Genomic DNA, 16,642 nt, shown 5'->3' with positions numbered 1-16,642 from the left:
TCAGGCAGATGGGAGGAGTCTTGAACCAGGGGACGGTATGGAAAGCACACAGAGCCTACCTAAGGGTCTGTGAATGGTCAGAACTGTTTGCAATGCCCACTGCGTCAGATGACGCAGTCAGGGATATATAAGCAGCTGCGGACTCTCTCAAGCTCTCGTTCGGGCTCTGGCTCTCACTGGCGCTCTGGCTCTCGCTCTGGCACTCTGACTCTCTCACTCTGGCGCTCAGACTCTCTCTGGCAGGCTCGTGCTCTCACTCTGAGACTCTCTCAGACTCTCTCAGACTCTCGCTCTCTGACTCTCTCTGGCTCGCGCTCTCGCTCTGGCGCTCTGACTCGGGCTCTCACTCTAGCTCTCGGGCTCTCTCGCTCTCGCTCTCGTGTGCTCCCTCTACGTGGCTTGGTGAAGGGGCCTTCTCCATGTGGCTTGGAGAAGGGGTCTCTAGGCTGCTTTAAGAGGCTCTTGCCATGCAGTTTTGAGAAGGAGAGAAGATCCACACGGTTTGCAGGAAGAAGGCAGTTTGCAAGGAGGCTGAGAATCCAGGTGGTTCTGCATTGAGAGCTGGAGGGCACCACAGCACAGAAAGGACCTCCCCAATCAGATTGAATGATTGGCAGCTGCTGGTAAAGCTGAACTGTGTTTGGAAAGTAGGGAAACGGTTTCTCTGACTTTCCTAAAACTAGCCTGGTTTGGAAGGGGGGAGGCAAGGATATGTGTTTATAGGTGTTTCAAAGAGCATAAGACTAAATAACAGAAATCCGCAAATAACTAAATCTATATAACTGTTAAATAAACAATTCTTTTTCTTTTCACCAAACTCTGGTATTGAGAGTTATAATTTTGGCGGCGGGCAATCGGGCCCCTAACTAAAGATCCCGTGGGTTTGTTTTCAACTGGAGCAGCCCAGGGGTTCTGTAACAAGTCTGCGGGTGAAAATTCACTTCCAGGTCCAGTCTGGTTGTTAGTAAGATTCATTTTCTTCTATTTCCAAGTAACCCTTTCGTGGTCACACTTTGGAACTAACGTCCCACTAGAAGAGACAAAAAGGATAGCTCAGTATTCACTAAAATTTTAATGTGCTCATCTGCATACCTAAATAAAGAGACTGCTAGGGATATTTTATATATATATGAGATTATTGTGAATCAAATACAAATCAGAACTACTAAATGGAAAAAAAAATAGTGACCTTTAATCTGCCTTCCCCAGTCTTTATTTCTACACCGGCATCTCTACAGCTTCATCTCTTTCCCCTATTGTGACTCAGCCAGTGAGCTCTGACCACCCAAGAGACCTCAATTTCCTGCCCAAATGACTGTTTAAACATATACGTTGCTCTCCTCGGTCCATCCTGTGCTCTTCAGACCTCCATTCCTGTAAAGCACCTATTGCCCTGATGCTAGAGCTCTCAGCCAAACCCATCTTACCTTCCATCACCCCCAAACCCTTCATCATCCGTACCCTATTTTTTCCTTGATTTTTGTCTTCCCTCTCCCATTCTAGTGACATCATCCTTTTTCTGGTGTCTTCTATGCCCAGCCACCCTTAAATGCACAAGTTATGTGGTCAGTTGTCCACAGCTTCCCCATCACTCTGAAGCCATTACCCCAACTTCTACGCTCTCCGACATCTTCTCCTGGGCCTGTTATGCCAGTGATGCTCATTATCTTCCCTAGCTCCCCTCATCTCCCTCCACCCACTTTACCTCTCTGTTTATTATGACCGACTCAAATAGTCCTTGAGATAGTGCTGTGCCACCTCAGCCTTCCACCCCAGGTTCTGACTGTCCCTCTCCATTCCTTCCACTCCGTCACATGGAGGGTCAGAACGGAAACAGCCCTGAGAACAACTGATCTGAGACTTCTCAGCAATACTCTAAAATGTGGATTGTTTTGTCCCAAGAAACCCCAGCGATCAAATTACCAAGAGGTGGTCTCCAAGGGGACCACCCACATCAGCACCTCATCATCTTCCTCTACCCACTCCTACAAAAGCCCTAGGAATGTGTGGAAATTCTCTAAAACTCTTGAGTCAGGCCACCTCCTAAAGGACCCCACCCACTCCCAGGGGGGTGGGACCCTTTGAGAGGGAACTCTTAAACTCCTGAAGGTATTGAAGGTGTGTCACTTTCTCTTTATCCACCCGCCCCACCCATCCCCGTTGTCCCTGACCATGTGTAATCTGCTGGCTGGTTCCTCCTGGCCCTTCTGGGACAGACTTTGACTTGTCTTCCCTGCCTTCCCTGCCCAGCAACTTACATTCAGGCTGTCTACATCATGTGGCTATAGGTGACAGAGACCCCAACCAGCAGCAGCACCTTGATGCCTAGGAGGCCAGCTATGAGGAATTGAATGGATTGCAATGGTTCTGAAAAGCAAGGGACAGGGGGAGCCATTAGGGAAGACCATTCCCAGGGTTCCCCACTTACTCCATCTGATGCTACCTGCACCCATCAAAGCTATGAATCTCTTAAATCCGGCTCAGGTCTCAAGCTCAAGGCAGAAATCAGGTTATAAATGTTCCTCATCCTCAGCCACCCCTTCTTATCTTGCCAGGGTTGTCTTTCCTGAGGGAACAGGTAGGGAGAATGTGTACTCAATGATATGTAAGGGAGGCACCTGATTAACTGACTTGGTCCTCTCACACCTATGGGGCAGTTAGTAAGTACTATGTTCATTCTGATGAGGAAACTGAGGCTCAGAGAGGTAGGGAGGACCTTGTCTTTTGAATGAAGACAAGTCCAACCTCTCAGAGTTACAGGAACAAATTTAAACAGGGAATTTGAGTGGAATGAGGACAGAATTCACAGTGAGAGAACTGCAAAGCATTCCTGTGGCCTCTCCCTCTGGAAATGACAGACCAGGAGCAAACTTTGGGGGAGGAAGCAGAGAATCCACTCACTTTTCTTCTGATGGAGGTAGAGGGCAGAGATCAGCGGGGCCACCACCAGCAAGGCACACACCACGCCCACCACAATGAAGACATTATTCAAGCTGTTACTATTACCTAGGGACAGAACAAAATAGAGGTTTCATGCACGCAAATTAAAATCAACAAATTAATATCAATGAGAATTACAACCCACGGCCTGCTTTGACCACTAGACGGGCGTCATTAACTGAGAACACCTAGGTGAGTCTTCTCGAATTTTTCAAGCCACATGGGCATGTTCATGGTTCTGCACACCTGTCTCCACATGGGTCAACAGTGGTAGCTCTTGAACCATGCCAAGGTGCCAGGAGGGAAACTGTTAGGTGCTGAAGCCATAGTGGAATCTAGGCTGCAGGACATGGGCATGAATATCAGTCCCGAGGAACAGAAATACATACTTCTTCATCTGAGTGAACCATGGTGGCCACCTTTGTGGAACAGGTCCATCTGACACTCTTGAGTTACGATGGGGACAGTGAGGAGTGGCAGACATGCATGTGACCAATGGATTCTGGAGACTGCTCAGGGACTGTCTACTGATTAGTGCCCAGGACATGGGCATAGGGGCTCTGACCCCAGGACACTTGAAATGAAGACAAGGACATGGCTGGCCCGAGGGCACAAGGAGGGAATCCTACACTAGGGCACCGTGGGCAGTTGGAGGAAGGCTCTGAGCTGCAGAAACATGGGCTCAAGTCAATGCCCCTAGTTGTGTGACCTTGAGTAAGTCATTTAAACCTCCACACACTGGCTTCCTCTTATGTCACTGAGGCCAGGAATAATCTTTATATGTTGAAGAGCTCTGAGGATAACTCAGTAACTAACCAACCAAATATGATGACACTCTCATTCTTCCTAAAAGTATTTCCTGAGTGCCTACTATGTGCTAGGCTGTGTGCCAGGGCCTGAAGTTGCATTGCCATGGTTCCCAGCAGCTGAAACTCAAAGCTAGGATCACAAAGCTCATCTCCTTCAATACTTCCATGAGTAAGCAGAGAGGCCCAGAAAGAGGTCCACAGAGAAGCACTGACTTGTCCAGGGTCACCCAGCAAGTCTGTGACAGAGCCCAAGAGCTGTCCACACAACCCGTCTCTGAGTGCATTGCTCATCCTATGAAAATCAGGCATCAGTGACATCAAAGGGACACTCTGGCAAGGCCCCAGAACTTCTTTAGTGCTCCCTGTTACCTTGGAGGATTCATGGAGGAAAGAAATGGCCTCTATTCTAATCCACTCAAAGGGTCTGCTATGTAGAAAGTATAGCCATGCTAATGACAGGTGATGGAACCTTCCACAGTGGCACGGAAACACAAACTAGGTGCTACCATTGAAGAAAGAAGAGAGTGACATGACAATACATTGGGAGGGGGCTGAGAAAATGACACCCTGACACCTTTTACTGTCCCAGGAGAGAGGCAGCATTACCATCATTGTAATGAGCATGCACTTGGGCCTAGAAATACTCTTTGGAAAACTGTCCTGCAGAGATAGCTGCACACATAACAGAATATGCACAAGGATATTTATTGCAGCACCGATTATACTTGAGAAAGGCCACACACATCCTGAAGTCCGGCCCCTTCCCTGTGGGGCAGGCTCGCAATGGCAGCCAGGGAGACCAGGCAGAGCTTAGAAAGAGCAAAGGGGAGAGAGGGGCTGACAGACGTTGAACCTGTGCAGGGACTGTTGGGTGAAGAAAGTCAAGAAGCAGGACACTGTGAACACATGGTCTTCATTCCTCCCTCTTTCTCTCTTTAATGTATATTTATATCAGATCAATAAAGATTTGTACCAGCCTTTACCAGTGGTGACTATGGAGTGTGGGATTTAGGGAAGGGGAGCTCATTTCAAAATTCTACTTTCTGTCTATAGACTTCCAGGTTATTTTATAATAAGCATGAATAAATACTTATAACATTAAAAAATGTTAAACAGAGCTGGGTCAGTTGGAGTGGAGGCCTCACCAGAGGATCCCTCTGTGCTCTGGTCCTTCCGTTGAGCAGAGGCCTCCAGGGTGAGGTTTCTGGTGACAGCCGGCTGCCCGTCGTGCTCCACCAGACACGTGAGCACCACATCCTCCCTGCGGGCAGATAGATTCACCAGGATCCAGCTCCTCCAGCTGAAGGTCCCAGCCTTGTTCTCTAGGTGGGATGAGGCCGTTTCTGTTCGGGACATTTTTCCGTTCTTCAACCAGGTCAGCTGTAGGCTCTGGGGGTAGAAGTTCTTCACCTGGCAGGTGACATTCACCTGGTTCTCTGACACCATGTGTTGGGTGACCTCCAAGGTGGGTGGAACTGAAACAGCACAGGGCAGAAGCTCTGACCTCATGGAACACACAGGTCACAGAGGAGGGCCCATAACTTAGGCCCCCCATTACAGCAGGGGGTCATTCAGGACAGTGCGAGGTGTGCAGCAGGTGCTCGGAACTCAGGGTTCTCTTTGCATAGGAATAAATCACTGAGCACATTGTGCTGCACACAGTAGGTGCTCAAGAGCTGGTAGCTCCTATTAGGGTAATATGAGTGAAATCAACAAGTACAGACCAGCATGCAGTTGGAACACAGTAACTGTCGCAAAATTAATGAATACACCAAGCGCATAGTGGCTTTTCTTATAGTAGGTGCTCGGTTTTTGGAGTTGCTATTGGGAAAGGAGATGAAACTACCAAGTACAGTGGTAGGTGTTCACCTGGCAGCTGCCATTAAACAGGGGTGAGTGACAGGCACATCCAGGTGCCTGGTAATAGGAAGGACTGTCAGGTTTAGATTCCAGGAAACCAAACTCTGGAGCAAAGAGTAGGAGGAGGAACAGTCTTGGAGGACAGGAGCTGGGTGTGGGCTCGGAGTGACTATGAGGGACGTCTACCTCGGATGGTCTCAGACAGGTTGGCAGTCTGACGAAGAGGAGGGCTCCCCTGCAGGGTGACATGGTCCACCTGGCAGATGACCTGGGAGCGAACATCCCTCGGGGCCAGCACCACCTTGGCTGTGCTGGAGATGCTGTAGGAAGGGCTGTCTCCCTCTGGGTCCACGGTGGTCTGGGAGGCCGAGAGCACATTCCCATCTTTGAACCATTTCAGGGTGATGTCCCTGGGGAAGAAGCCGTGGGACTTGCAGATGAAGCTCACTGTCTGCCCAGGTGTGGCCGTCCTCATGAGGGCTGATACCACAGGGGGAGAGGGTTTGGCTTTAAAAGGAGAAAATAAACAATGAACATGATTGTGATCACGGCACTAATGATAAGCATGTGACATGATTCAGAACCTTCACATATATTATTTTTTATCCTTCTAATGATGCTTGGAGGGCATGTCATTGACCTCATCTTACAGAGCAGGACACTATAGTCCCGACAGGTGAACTCTGAGTGAGAGCCTGGTCAACAAGTAACTTCAGGCCTGAGTTCAAAGTCAGCCTTTCTCCCCGGGTGATTTCCCTCCAGTCTGGGCACAGGAACAGAGTTCCTGACCAGTCTCATAATTTGTACTAACTGTTTATAGCTGACCTCCAATCCTTGCAGACCACTGTACAGGAGCCGTGATTGTCATATTTTATCAAGTGGGGAAACTGAGGACTTAAGAGAAACAGAGATTTTCCAAGAGCACACAGCTGTGGCGTGAGAAGACCATAGCTCAACGTGGGTCTCTTCTCCCCAGATTCACCTCATAACTTTCTGTAAAGGTTGATTTGATTGTTATCATTATTGGTTTAATGAATGATTTGATTAATATTTTATTATTAACATATAGTAGAAACTTTCTGCAAATGAGGACCTGCGGCCCAGCAAAGTTAATGGGGTCACAACACTGACATAACACCTTATTTGGGGGTGCCACTCTGTGCTGGGCAATTCAGAGAAAGCACCTGAAGTCCTTTCCACTTTCCTAAAAAATGTCCATGAATATTCACTTTACAGATGATAAAACGGAGGCTGAGAGAAAAGAAAGTTCTGTGACCTCTCCCAATATGTCTCAGAGGGGACTCCTGTGGCCTCCCAAGTATTCATGATCATCAACAGAGCAAGCGCCCACCTGCAGGAGCTGACACTGAATGCCACCCACTCCAGGGAGGAGTGGCCTCCAGTTGCCGAAATCTGGTGACTTCATAGCAATAAATGGAAGAATGGGTTCCTGTCAACTGGGGCTAGAATATGAACTCTTACTCCCCTGGGGCTCCAGGACGCTCTAGGAAATGCCTTCTTCTCCTCATCTAGTGTGTGGGGACAGAAGGGGGGTACAGTGTTGCTGGGGGTGCTGTGACCCCTCTCTACTCCATCCAGACCACTAACCCTAGGCTCTCATGCAGGTTCTCAGTGAAGGAAAAACACCACCACCTATGGGAAAACTACACATGAGTGTTTTATATGCTGAGTCGTGCCATTTAGAGTAATTTCAGGACATCATGGGGTATTTAAGTATCTGTCTCATCTCAGTTGTAAAGCTAGACCTGCCTCTCCCACAGGACCTTTGTAAACATGGTTTTGCTGAAGAACAGAACAATACATGATTTTAAAGAAGAGGGTGGAGCCTCCCCACACATTGACAAGCACAGTGGGGTGGAGCGGGGAGCAGGGGCTGTGATTTATGCTGCTTGGGGTTCACATCTCAGTTCCCCTTCCTCTGAGTTCAGGCCCCTCTCTGAGCATCAGTGTCCTCATCTAGCAAAGGGGCAACAGACAGCCCCTCCCTCACAGCACCGGTTATAAAGTAAATGCCATGAGGAAGACATGGGCCCTACTGTCAGCTCCCAGCTCCCCGCTTTCTCATTCAAGGTGTCCTCTGGGCAGGCAGCTTGGGGAATAGGAGCGAGCACTCTACCAGGAGGCAGCAGGTCTGAGATGGAGCCACTGATGATCTGTAATTTCCTAGGCAAGGGACACACCATTGGGAACTTTTGGAACATCTGAAAATTTGGGATGAGCCACCTTCCCTGCCTATGTCTAGGGGTTGTGTGGAGACCCCATTGCAACCACATCTAGGAGAGAGATCTGGCAATATCCACACAAATTAAAATGCACATACACTCTGACCCAGCAATTCCATCTCCAGCAGCATCTCCATCTTGAGCAAGTGACACATGAACAAGGCTACCTCTGCATCACTATCTTAATAGCCAGAGGTTGGACACAACCTGTATCCATCAATAGACTGTCAGAGAGTGATGCTGTCTCCATAGGCTGGAGGGTTAGGCAGCTGTGGACCAAGGGGAAGCTCCAGGTGCTGATGTGGATGCTTGATTTGGGGTGATGAGGATGAGGGTTGGGAGAGGATTTCAATCACCTTGGGCTTCAGGGTCTGAATGTGGGGGGCATGTGAACCTTAGAGAACACTATGAAAGGACTATGCAGGCTCTTTGTTCAGTGGTTTGGTGAAATTACCATTTACTCAGCACCTACTGTGCGCCAGGTCTTCCATGGAAAGGGTCCTAGGACAGGGCAGTAAGGAACCTGCCAGGAATCAGATTGGGTTTTGAAATGATCCCCTCACTCACTGATCATGTGACTGTGAGCAAGGCCACAGGTTCTCATCTGTGAAGGGGTGGAGGTGGTGGTGGGGGGTCAGACTGATGGTCTAAATGTCCTTTGTGTGCAGACATTCCAGGACTTAGGACCCTGGGCCTCTGGCAAACACCCTCAATAAGAATTTTTGCTTCATCAACAGGATGACACCTAAGTCACCCACATGGGGAACCTTCTCCCAGCGTGAGGGACAGTGTGACAACACTCTGTTCAGAGCCTAAGTGACAGTGTTACTGGATCCCTGTAATAAAGCAGGGTTATCAGACAGACCCACAGTGACCACCCAACATCTGGGCACCTCCCCCCACCAGGGCTGTCAGAGGAAACAGGGCGTCTGTGCCTCTTAGGAGTTTCTTCTCATGTGATGCCTCTGAGGATGGAACACGTCCTCCCCTCCCGGCCCTGCATGGGGTTCTCCCAACTGGAGGGAAGAGAACGAAGCTTCGTGAGAGAAGAGCCTTTGCCTGCTTAGTTCACTGCAGCATTCACAGCACCCAGAGCAGAGCCTGGCTCACAGCAGGTGCTCAATAAGTGTGAGTAAGGGGGAGCCTTGGCCACATTGAGGGGAGCATGCTGTGGAGGCAGGGGTGAGGTCTGTCCTTGTGATGGGCAAGCCACTCAGACTTTCAGTTCCCTCGTCCCTGGAACCAAAGGGCTGGACAGGATTGGAGGAGGCAAGGGCTGGCATACAGGGGTTCCAGACTCTTCCCACCATTTCCCAGCCTTGGGGCCTGAGCCTCAACCTCCCTGATCTGCAGAAGGGCAAAATCAGACCCTGAATCAGGTCATGACTATAAGCACCCACCACCACATCTGACTCCTAGTGCTGCTCAAAGAACAAAGATCGTTCTTTTGGACCTGTTGTCACACAGCAGGGACAAAGGATCCCGCACTGTACTCACCGCTCACGGTGAGCTGAGTGCCTGGGCCAGACCTGACCTCCGTGTCAGTGGTTCCTCTCCGGAACTTCACACAGTAGTAGGTACCGGTGTCCGCTGGGGTGATGTTACTGATGCGGATGGAAAAGTTCGTGTTGTTTCTCTTCGTGGTGTCTGCAACACTTGTTACTCGGGGGAAGTGGCCTTCTCTGAAACTGAAGATTAACTCCCGGCCTGGCCCTGTCCCCCTGAACCACATGACAGGCCCCACGGGGAGCATAGATGTCACAGTGCATCTCAGAGTGGCCGTCTCCCCGGCTGCCACTGCCACTGCCTTCTCAGGCTGGATCACCTGCAGCTGCTCCTCACCTGCCCCTCCTGGAGGGAAACACAAAGCTGTTACTTATTCATCCATGTGTGAGCGTGTACGTCTTGTCACGTGTTTATCAACAACAGCTTTCTTTCACTGAGTGCACACCCTGAGCAGGCCTTGAGCTCAGTACATGGCATGTGTCATACATGTAACCCTCACAAGCCTGTAATGTGAGGGCCTATTACAAATGAGGAAACTGAGGCACACAGAGGTTAAAGTTATGTAGCAAAGAGTGGATTTAAATTTTTCCCCGCCAAGTGGTTCTTCTTGGTGTCAGCAATGGAGGGTGTCAACGGAGGGTAACGCTTGGTTGCCCAGCTGAGCCACCACGTGGCTGCTAGCGATGTGATCGATCCAGCCTGAGGAGGAGCACGTCGATCAGCCCGTCTGTGCCCGGGATGCTAAGGCAGCCACGGCTGGCCTTGTAATGATGAGGAAATTAATTGTAAAAGACTCATTGAATCCTTACCCCAATTTCAACTTTAACATCTGTCATAAAAAGGACGGTGCTGCACTTGCTGCTGAACCTGAATTACAAGTTGGAATTCATAGAATGAACACTACTTTTCCAGGTCGTGGTTTACTTTCTGAACCCTTTTATATTACGGAAAGAAAGTTTACCAACAAAGAATGAGAAACAGTCAGAAGCTTTAGGATGAATGGACTCAGCTGGTTATGTTTTGCAGGAATTGGGCGCTGAAAGAAACCCTCATAAAATTCATAGGCGTTAAACTAGAATTTGAATTGCAACAACTTGAATTTGATATTTCCCCACTAAACCTGGATATTGGCCAGGTTTATAAGACAACAAGTTTGTTTCTGAATGGAGAACAAGAAAAAGAATGGGTGTTTGAGGAAAGCAAAATAGATGAGCACCGTTTTTTTTATACTATGTCTCAGGCAGCCGAATGGGTCTAGACATCAGAATGTTTCATCTCCAGATGATTCTAAGCCACCCCAGGGGAAGCTATCTGTTTTTCCCTACAGATACTTATATCACCTGCTGGTCCTGTGACCCCTGAAGGGCCTTCACTTTGTGAATGTTTTTGTTTCACAGCAGAGATTCCAATATGAAATGGTACATGATGTGATAACAGAGAGAAATGAAACTGTTTGTAATATTCTGTATTTACTAAAAAATAAATTCCTGACACTATCAAATTTTATTTCACAAAACAGTTTGAAAAGGAAAAACACAACTTTTCCTATTAAATATGTGTACTCGCAGTTCAAGATAGTGTAGTAGATTACATTTACCTTTTCTTCCTCCCCAGAATCACATTGAATTGACAGAAGAAACCGAAAAGGGTGGCAGAGTCTTAGTGACAGAGGCACACCCCATTTTATTGCACTTTGCTTTATTGTGCTTCACAGGTGTACCGTATTTTACAAATAAAAGGCCACAAGACAGTCCACCAGCAAAAGGATTATGACTATCTTTATTTCAGAGGTCTGGTGCTGAACCCCCAATATCTCTGACATGTGTGTACATGCTTGTTGTAGAAAAAAAAACAGAAAATGCAAATATTCATTTAGGGAATATTTAAGTGTCTGTCATTGAGACTTGATATCAGAGATAAGTATTTCTAAAACTTTTTTCCTGGCAAATGAATCCATATTAATATATTTGCTTTTTAATACGAAATGGTAACATATTATTTTTTAATTTTTTTTCTCTTAACAGCAGATATACTGTTCATAAATACATCTGTGGCATAACCTGCACTGGCTCTGACGTGTTCCATTGTAGGGCTAATATCAGTTAGGACACTTTTACCAGAGGTAAGCATCCAATATAATTGACTTAAGTAACCAAGGACATTTATGACCTCCCACAGCACACAGATCAGAGGAGTCATAAGGACACTTTCTGCCTCAGCCTCCGTTTGTTGGGCCTTAGGCTTGTCTCGTGGTCCTGAGAGCTGCTGCTGTCGCTTCAGCTTCACATCTTCATGAAGCTGCATCTCAAAGTCAGGAAAGGCTGTTTCTCCTCTCAGATCCCGGTCTGTCAGGAGGAGTCCATTTCCTGTGAGTCCCCAGAAGATTTCTCCTCAGTTTCCCGGTACTTAGAGCAGGTCACTGAGAAAGCCAATCAGAGTCTGTGGGAGGTTGACTCTGGGGAAGGAAGAAGCTGAGGGAGGCTGGGAGAGGGGCATCGAGGGGAGCCCACTGTGTGCCGCAGCTTACTCATTGTCCCTGTGTTAGGCATTTTGATTGCAGACGTTACTGTAAGCAGTGGTGCAAGGAATATTTTTGTGACTACATTTTGAGATATATGCTTAATTATGCCCTTAAGAAAGGTTCTGGAATAATTTGTTCAAAGGGATTAAACTTTTTTAGAACTTTGATAAGTATTGCCTGATGGCTCTCCAAAAAGGCTGTGCAACTTACACTGCCCGTTAGTTTTATATGTGTGATCACACTTTCACTCCAGCACCTGCATACTCCCTGGTAAACTGTAGGTGTTATCCTTTTCTTTATCACCCTGGCTGGTTTGGCTCAGTGGATTGAGCGTCGGCCTGCGAGCTAAGTGTCGCTGGTTCGATCTTCCAGTCAGGGCACATCAGAGAAGGAAACTCTGACTCCAAAAAACCTCCGCTGCCTTTGCGGCATACCTCTTCAGGGGAAAGGCTAAGGGAGTAAACCCCGACAGAAAATCCGGAGCCGGAGTCCCTAAGGCGGTTTGACGTTGTAGTCAACACCGGCAACTCCTGCGGCGCACCTGAAGCCAAGCTGTATTGACTCCATCTTTCCCTTGGACACTTCAGCTGCGAAGAGAGGGGGGGTCTGCTGCATGGGCAACAGCTGGCCCTCCATATTACCCTGCCCAGGCTCTGTAGCTTCAGCGTCATCACAAGATGTCGATTCAACACGGGAGGAGACAGATACCGTGTCACTCCCGAGTCGGACTGCGCAGCCATTCTCGGCGGTGCAGATAGACTCTTAAGAAGCTACACCATCGTCTCTTGAGACGGACGGCTGCCGACGACGACGACGATCCTTTTCTTTAAAATTTAATCTTTGCCAATATAAATAAAAAATGGTACCTTATTTTTCTTAATTTCTTTTTTTATTGTTGTTCTATTACAGTTGTCCCAATTTTTCCCCTGTTACCTTATTTTTTAATTTCTATTTTTTTCCTTAGAAATAAGGTGATATATCAGTATTGTTATATGGCTGTTTGTATTCCTTTTTAAATGAGCTGCCAGGTTATTGTCTTTGCCTGTTTTCATTTTAGTAAGTAGCACTTAAAGTGGGAACATAATCCATAAAATGCAAGACCATCATATTCATGACAAGATCTATTACAAGGTTGTAGAGCATGTCTTGGGGAGTTAGTTGCTATTGTTTAATATTAAGAAGTGAAGTAATTTCATTGTTTCCATTTTTAAAATTGAGTGTTGTGTGTAAATTGTATAAAATTAGATACTTTTCTTAGTAAAATATTTTGGAATATTTTATAATTTTTTATTTACACAAGCATGCCCAAATACTTTAAGCATAGGAAATATTGTATGTTTTTTAAAAAATCAAGTAGCGTTTATAATAGAGGAAGCATTGTTATCCTAATGTTAATATAATGGTGATATGAAAAAAAAAGTTATTTGTCTTGTTATTATAATGATAAAGTGATTAATATTGAACTTTTTAAAAAGAGTGGATTAAAGGCTGAGCCATCTCTGGAAATGTCACGCTTCCCTAAATACTTCTGGCTGTCTACTCTGCTCTCATGGAGTGTCGTGCTTCTGGAACGTTTCAGCGAGCAACCATGAGATTTCTCTGGGCCACCGAGTTGTGAGCAGAGGTGATGAATGTATTTTGTTGGATATGCATTTAACTGTAAGAACCCTCTTCTACAGAGATGCACGTGTCATGGTGGGGGCTGCTCCATTGGCCTGGGCACCTGAGTGACAGTGACGTGCAGAACTCCCAACACACAATGAACATGTCATTCAAGTAAGATGTAAAACAATGTTTCAAGCTTCTGAGTTTTTTTTCCTATAGCATAATCATGTTATATTGTTTCCTAGGCTGATGTAAGGAAATACAAAAATCTCAGGGGCTTAAAACAACAGAAATTAATCGTTTTCTAGTTCTGGGGGTCAGAAACCAAAGAAAGTTGGTGTTATTGGACTAAGTTCAAGGTGTCAGCCAAGCTGCATTTCATCTGGAGGCTCTGTTGCCTGCCTTTCCAAATGCTGGAGGCTGCCCACATGCCTTTGCCATGATTCCTATCTTCCTGTAACTCCCGCTGCTTGCTTCCATTGTCACCTGCTCGTCTCTAACTCTGATTTTCTTACCACCTTTTCATAAGAAACTTTGGGGTTGGTTATATTATGCCCAACCTGATAATCTGGAATATTTCCATAGAGAGTCTTAACTTAATGACTTCTCCAAAATCTCCTTTACCATATGAAATCTCGTTTACCATATACAAAATGCTATGATAATTTAAACCTTATGTCAGATTATGTCACTTCTTTCCTTAAAACCTTGCAAAAGCAACCTTTTCACTCAAAAATGTAAATATTTGAATACAGCAGGAAGTTTCTGCTCTATGGACTTTGCACATGCTATTCCCTGACAGAAACACTCTTCACCTGGCTCACTCCTAACCTCCTTTTTGTTTTTCTTTTAAATCTTCACACAAGAATATGTTTACTGATGTTTTTTTCTTTTTTCTTTTCAAGAGAGGTTGGAGAGAGAGCAAGAGAAACATCAATGTGGGACAGAAACATCGAAACATCAATTGGTTGCCACCTGTATGTGCCCCAACCAATGATCGACCCCATGACTGAGGTATGTGCCCTGACTGGGAATCGAATGCACAATATTTTGGTGAATGGGATGATGCTCCAACCAACCACACCACCTGGCCAGGGTCCCAAACTTCGTTTCATATTTGCTCAAACTTTCCATTCTCAGTAATGCACACATAGACTTCACTATTTAAAAATACATCCCATCTTACAGATGCTCCCAATTCTCCTATTTAACAATACTCAAGCTTCCCCTTAACCCTTATCACCTTCTGATATTCTATATTAGTTATTCTTAATATGTCTATTGTTTACTGTCATTCCTCCACTGGGATATAAACTCCATGAGGGCAGCTACTTTTCTCTTATTCACCAACACACCTCATGTTTCTATAATGTTCCTGGTACATTGTAAGTATCCAATAACTATTTGTATTTTATGTGTGAATTCCCAGTCAGACTCCCCTCTGAAACCTGAAGCCCATTTTAAGTGGGTAAATCTGTAGAAATTATGTCAGAAACTGATTTTTCCAACTAGATGACTTGGTGAAAAACAATAGCATGTTATGCATGTGAAGGATGCAATAGAACCCAGGAGCAGGAAGCCACAATACCTCTCCTCCAACACCCACCCTTCCCCACACCCATTGGCCCAAGTGCCAGAAATCTCATGGGAAGGATGTGGGGTAATGGGGAAATCCATGAGCTCTAGGATCAGACTGTGTGGGTTCAAACAATAGCTCTACCATTTACCATTGAGTGACCTTGACCCTCTCTGGGCTTCTCTTTTCTATAGTTAGCAGTGACAAGAGGATCTATCTCAGAAATGATGCTCACATGAGATAACAGGCATGGGAACTTCCAACAGTATCTGCGCATGGTACATATTCAAGAAATTGAAAAGGTATTACTCATTATACTTCATGGAGCCTTCATGCTTCAACCAACGTTAGAGGATATAAATAGGGATAGAAATATAATTACAGATATAGGTCATACAGGAAGGAGACTCTGTATCTTTTATCTCCTTCTTCCCTTCTCACCCCCATCAATCATGGAAGAGAGGCGCCAAGATTATAGCGCACAAAATTCTACTCAATTTACCAAGAGAGAAGCTTGCTGGTCTTAAAAGTTTGAGGAAGGTAAGGGGTAAGTTTAGAGAAGTAGGAAACGGAGATGGTGTTTGAGAGACAGAGAGAACTAAACATCTGTTCATGTACATTTTGTGTAGACTGAAAAACAATTTGAAGAAAATAAGAAAAAGCTTTTCAAAAATCTTTTGTGTTTGTGTGCCCTCCCTCACACCCACTTATACACATATACACACAACACACACAGAGATACATGCATCAAAAATGTATATAGAGTACAGCCTCACATGCTATTACACAGGTTGTTATGAGAGGATTAAATGAAATTATAATCAATTATATAAATGCTCAGTAACATACTTGGCACATAGGAACCATGCAACACATCATTAACAGATCTCTGGGTGGCCTGATGGGAGATGACCATTCATCAGGTAATTCTCTGTGTTTTCTGAATTTTCTGCAATCAGCTCCCACTGAGAAGCTGTATAACATGGTTAAAAGAATGACCTCTGGAGCAGCTTGGCCTGGATTTTAATCTGGCTGAAACACTGTCTCACATAGATGACACTGGAAAAGTTACTCTCTCTGCCTCAGTTTCCTTATCTGCAAATAGTCCAAGTTCTCACACAGGGATGTTATGAGGATTATTGATTTTAATATGCACAAGGTGATCGCTGTTGTGGTTTGAAGCATCATCTGTTTGGATGTCTCTGGTACCCAGGATCAGGAGATGGACTCACGGAGAAAAAGCCCCGATCCCTGATTTCATGCTCTCAGGCCTTCTGTGAAAGCACTGGGTGACGCATTCTGTTTTTATCTGAGGCTCTAAAAATTCCGAGAAGGGTCAGGGGCAGGGAAAGGGGATTCTACCCACCAAAAGTGCTCACCTGTGAGACTCAGCAGCATCAACAGCAAGCAAGAAGGGTGGGGCCAGGAGGCAGGAACAGGCATCCTGGAGGCCTTGGAGACTGCTCTGTCCTATGTGTGCTGGGGGAACCCGGACTCTGCTCTGTGAGAGAAGAGAAGCCCTGCCTCTTGTGATATAAGAGGAAGTGCCCAGGACTGGGTGAAATGGCTGAGACACAATAGC

The 16,642-nt window shown here is 46.1% G+C and overlaps 1 protein-coding gene and 1 pseudogene across 1 annotated transcript; one reads left to right on the top strand and one right to left on the bottom strand.

Annotated features, from left to right (window-relative positions):
• Positions 1 to 926: 926 nt before the first annotated feature.
• On the bottom strand, positions 927 to 16,572 carry LOC150003342 (signal-regulatory protein beta-1-like). The gene is made up of 7 exons (XM_090285242.1): positions 16,440 to 16,572; positions 9,350 to 9,703; positions 5,796 to 6,116; positions 4,895 to 5,224; positions 2,902 to 3,006; positions 2,259 to 2,367; positions 927 to 1,030 (listed from the first exon to the last, which is right to left on the bottom strand). The coding sequence occupies exons 1-6, from the start codon at positions 16,501 to 16,503 to the stop codon at positions 2,270 to 2,272; spliced, it is 1,272 nt and encodes a 423-aa protein (XP_090141368.1). The 5' UTR covers positions 16,504 to 16,572; the 3' UTR covers positions 927 to 1,030; positions 2,259 to 2,269.
• On the top strand, positions 9,739 to 10,784 carry LOC150003343 (L-aminoadipate-semialdehyde dehydrogenase-phosphopantetheinyl transferase pseudogene; annotated as a pseudogene).
• Positions 16,573 to 16,642: the final 70 nt, after the last annotated feature.

This window comes from Furipterus horrens, unplaced genomic scaffold, assembly GCF_987537825.1.
Source record: "Furipterus horrens unplaced genomic scaffold, mFurHor1.1.pri manual_scaffold_8, whole genome shotgun sequence".
Lineage (NCBI taxonomy): Eukaryota > Metazoa > Chordata > Mammalia > Chiroptera > Furipteridae > Furipterus > Furipterus horrens.
This window is presented reverse-complemented; position numbering and strand designations above follow the sequence as displayed.

Excerpts from the sequence above, each read along its gene's own strand:
- LOC150003342 (XM_090285242.1), bottom strand. The coding sequence starts at position 16,503 with ATGCCTGTTCCTGCCTCCTGGCCCCACCCTTCTTGCTTGCTGTTGATG. Across the intron at positions 9,704-16,439 it reads GATGCTGCTGAGTCTCACAG|GAGGGGCAGGTGAGGAGCAG; the intron begins GTGAGCACTTTT and ends GTTTCCCTCCAG. Across the intron at positions 5,225-5,795 it reads CCTGTCTGAGACCATCCGAG|TTCCACCCACCTTGGAGGTC; the intron begins GTAGACGTCCCT and ends GTGCTGTTTCAG.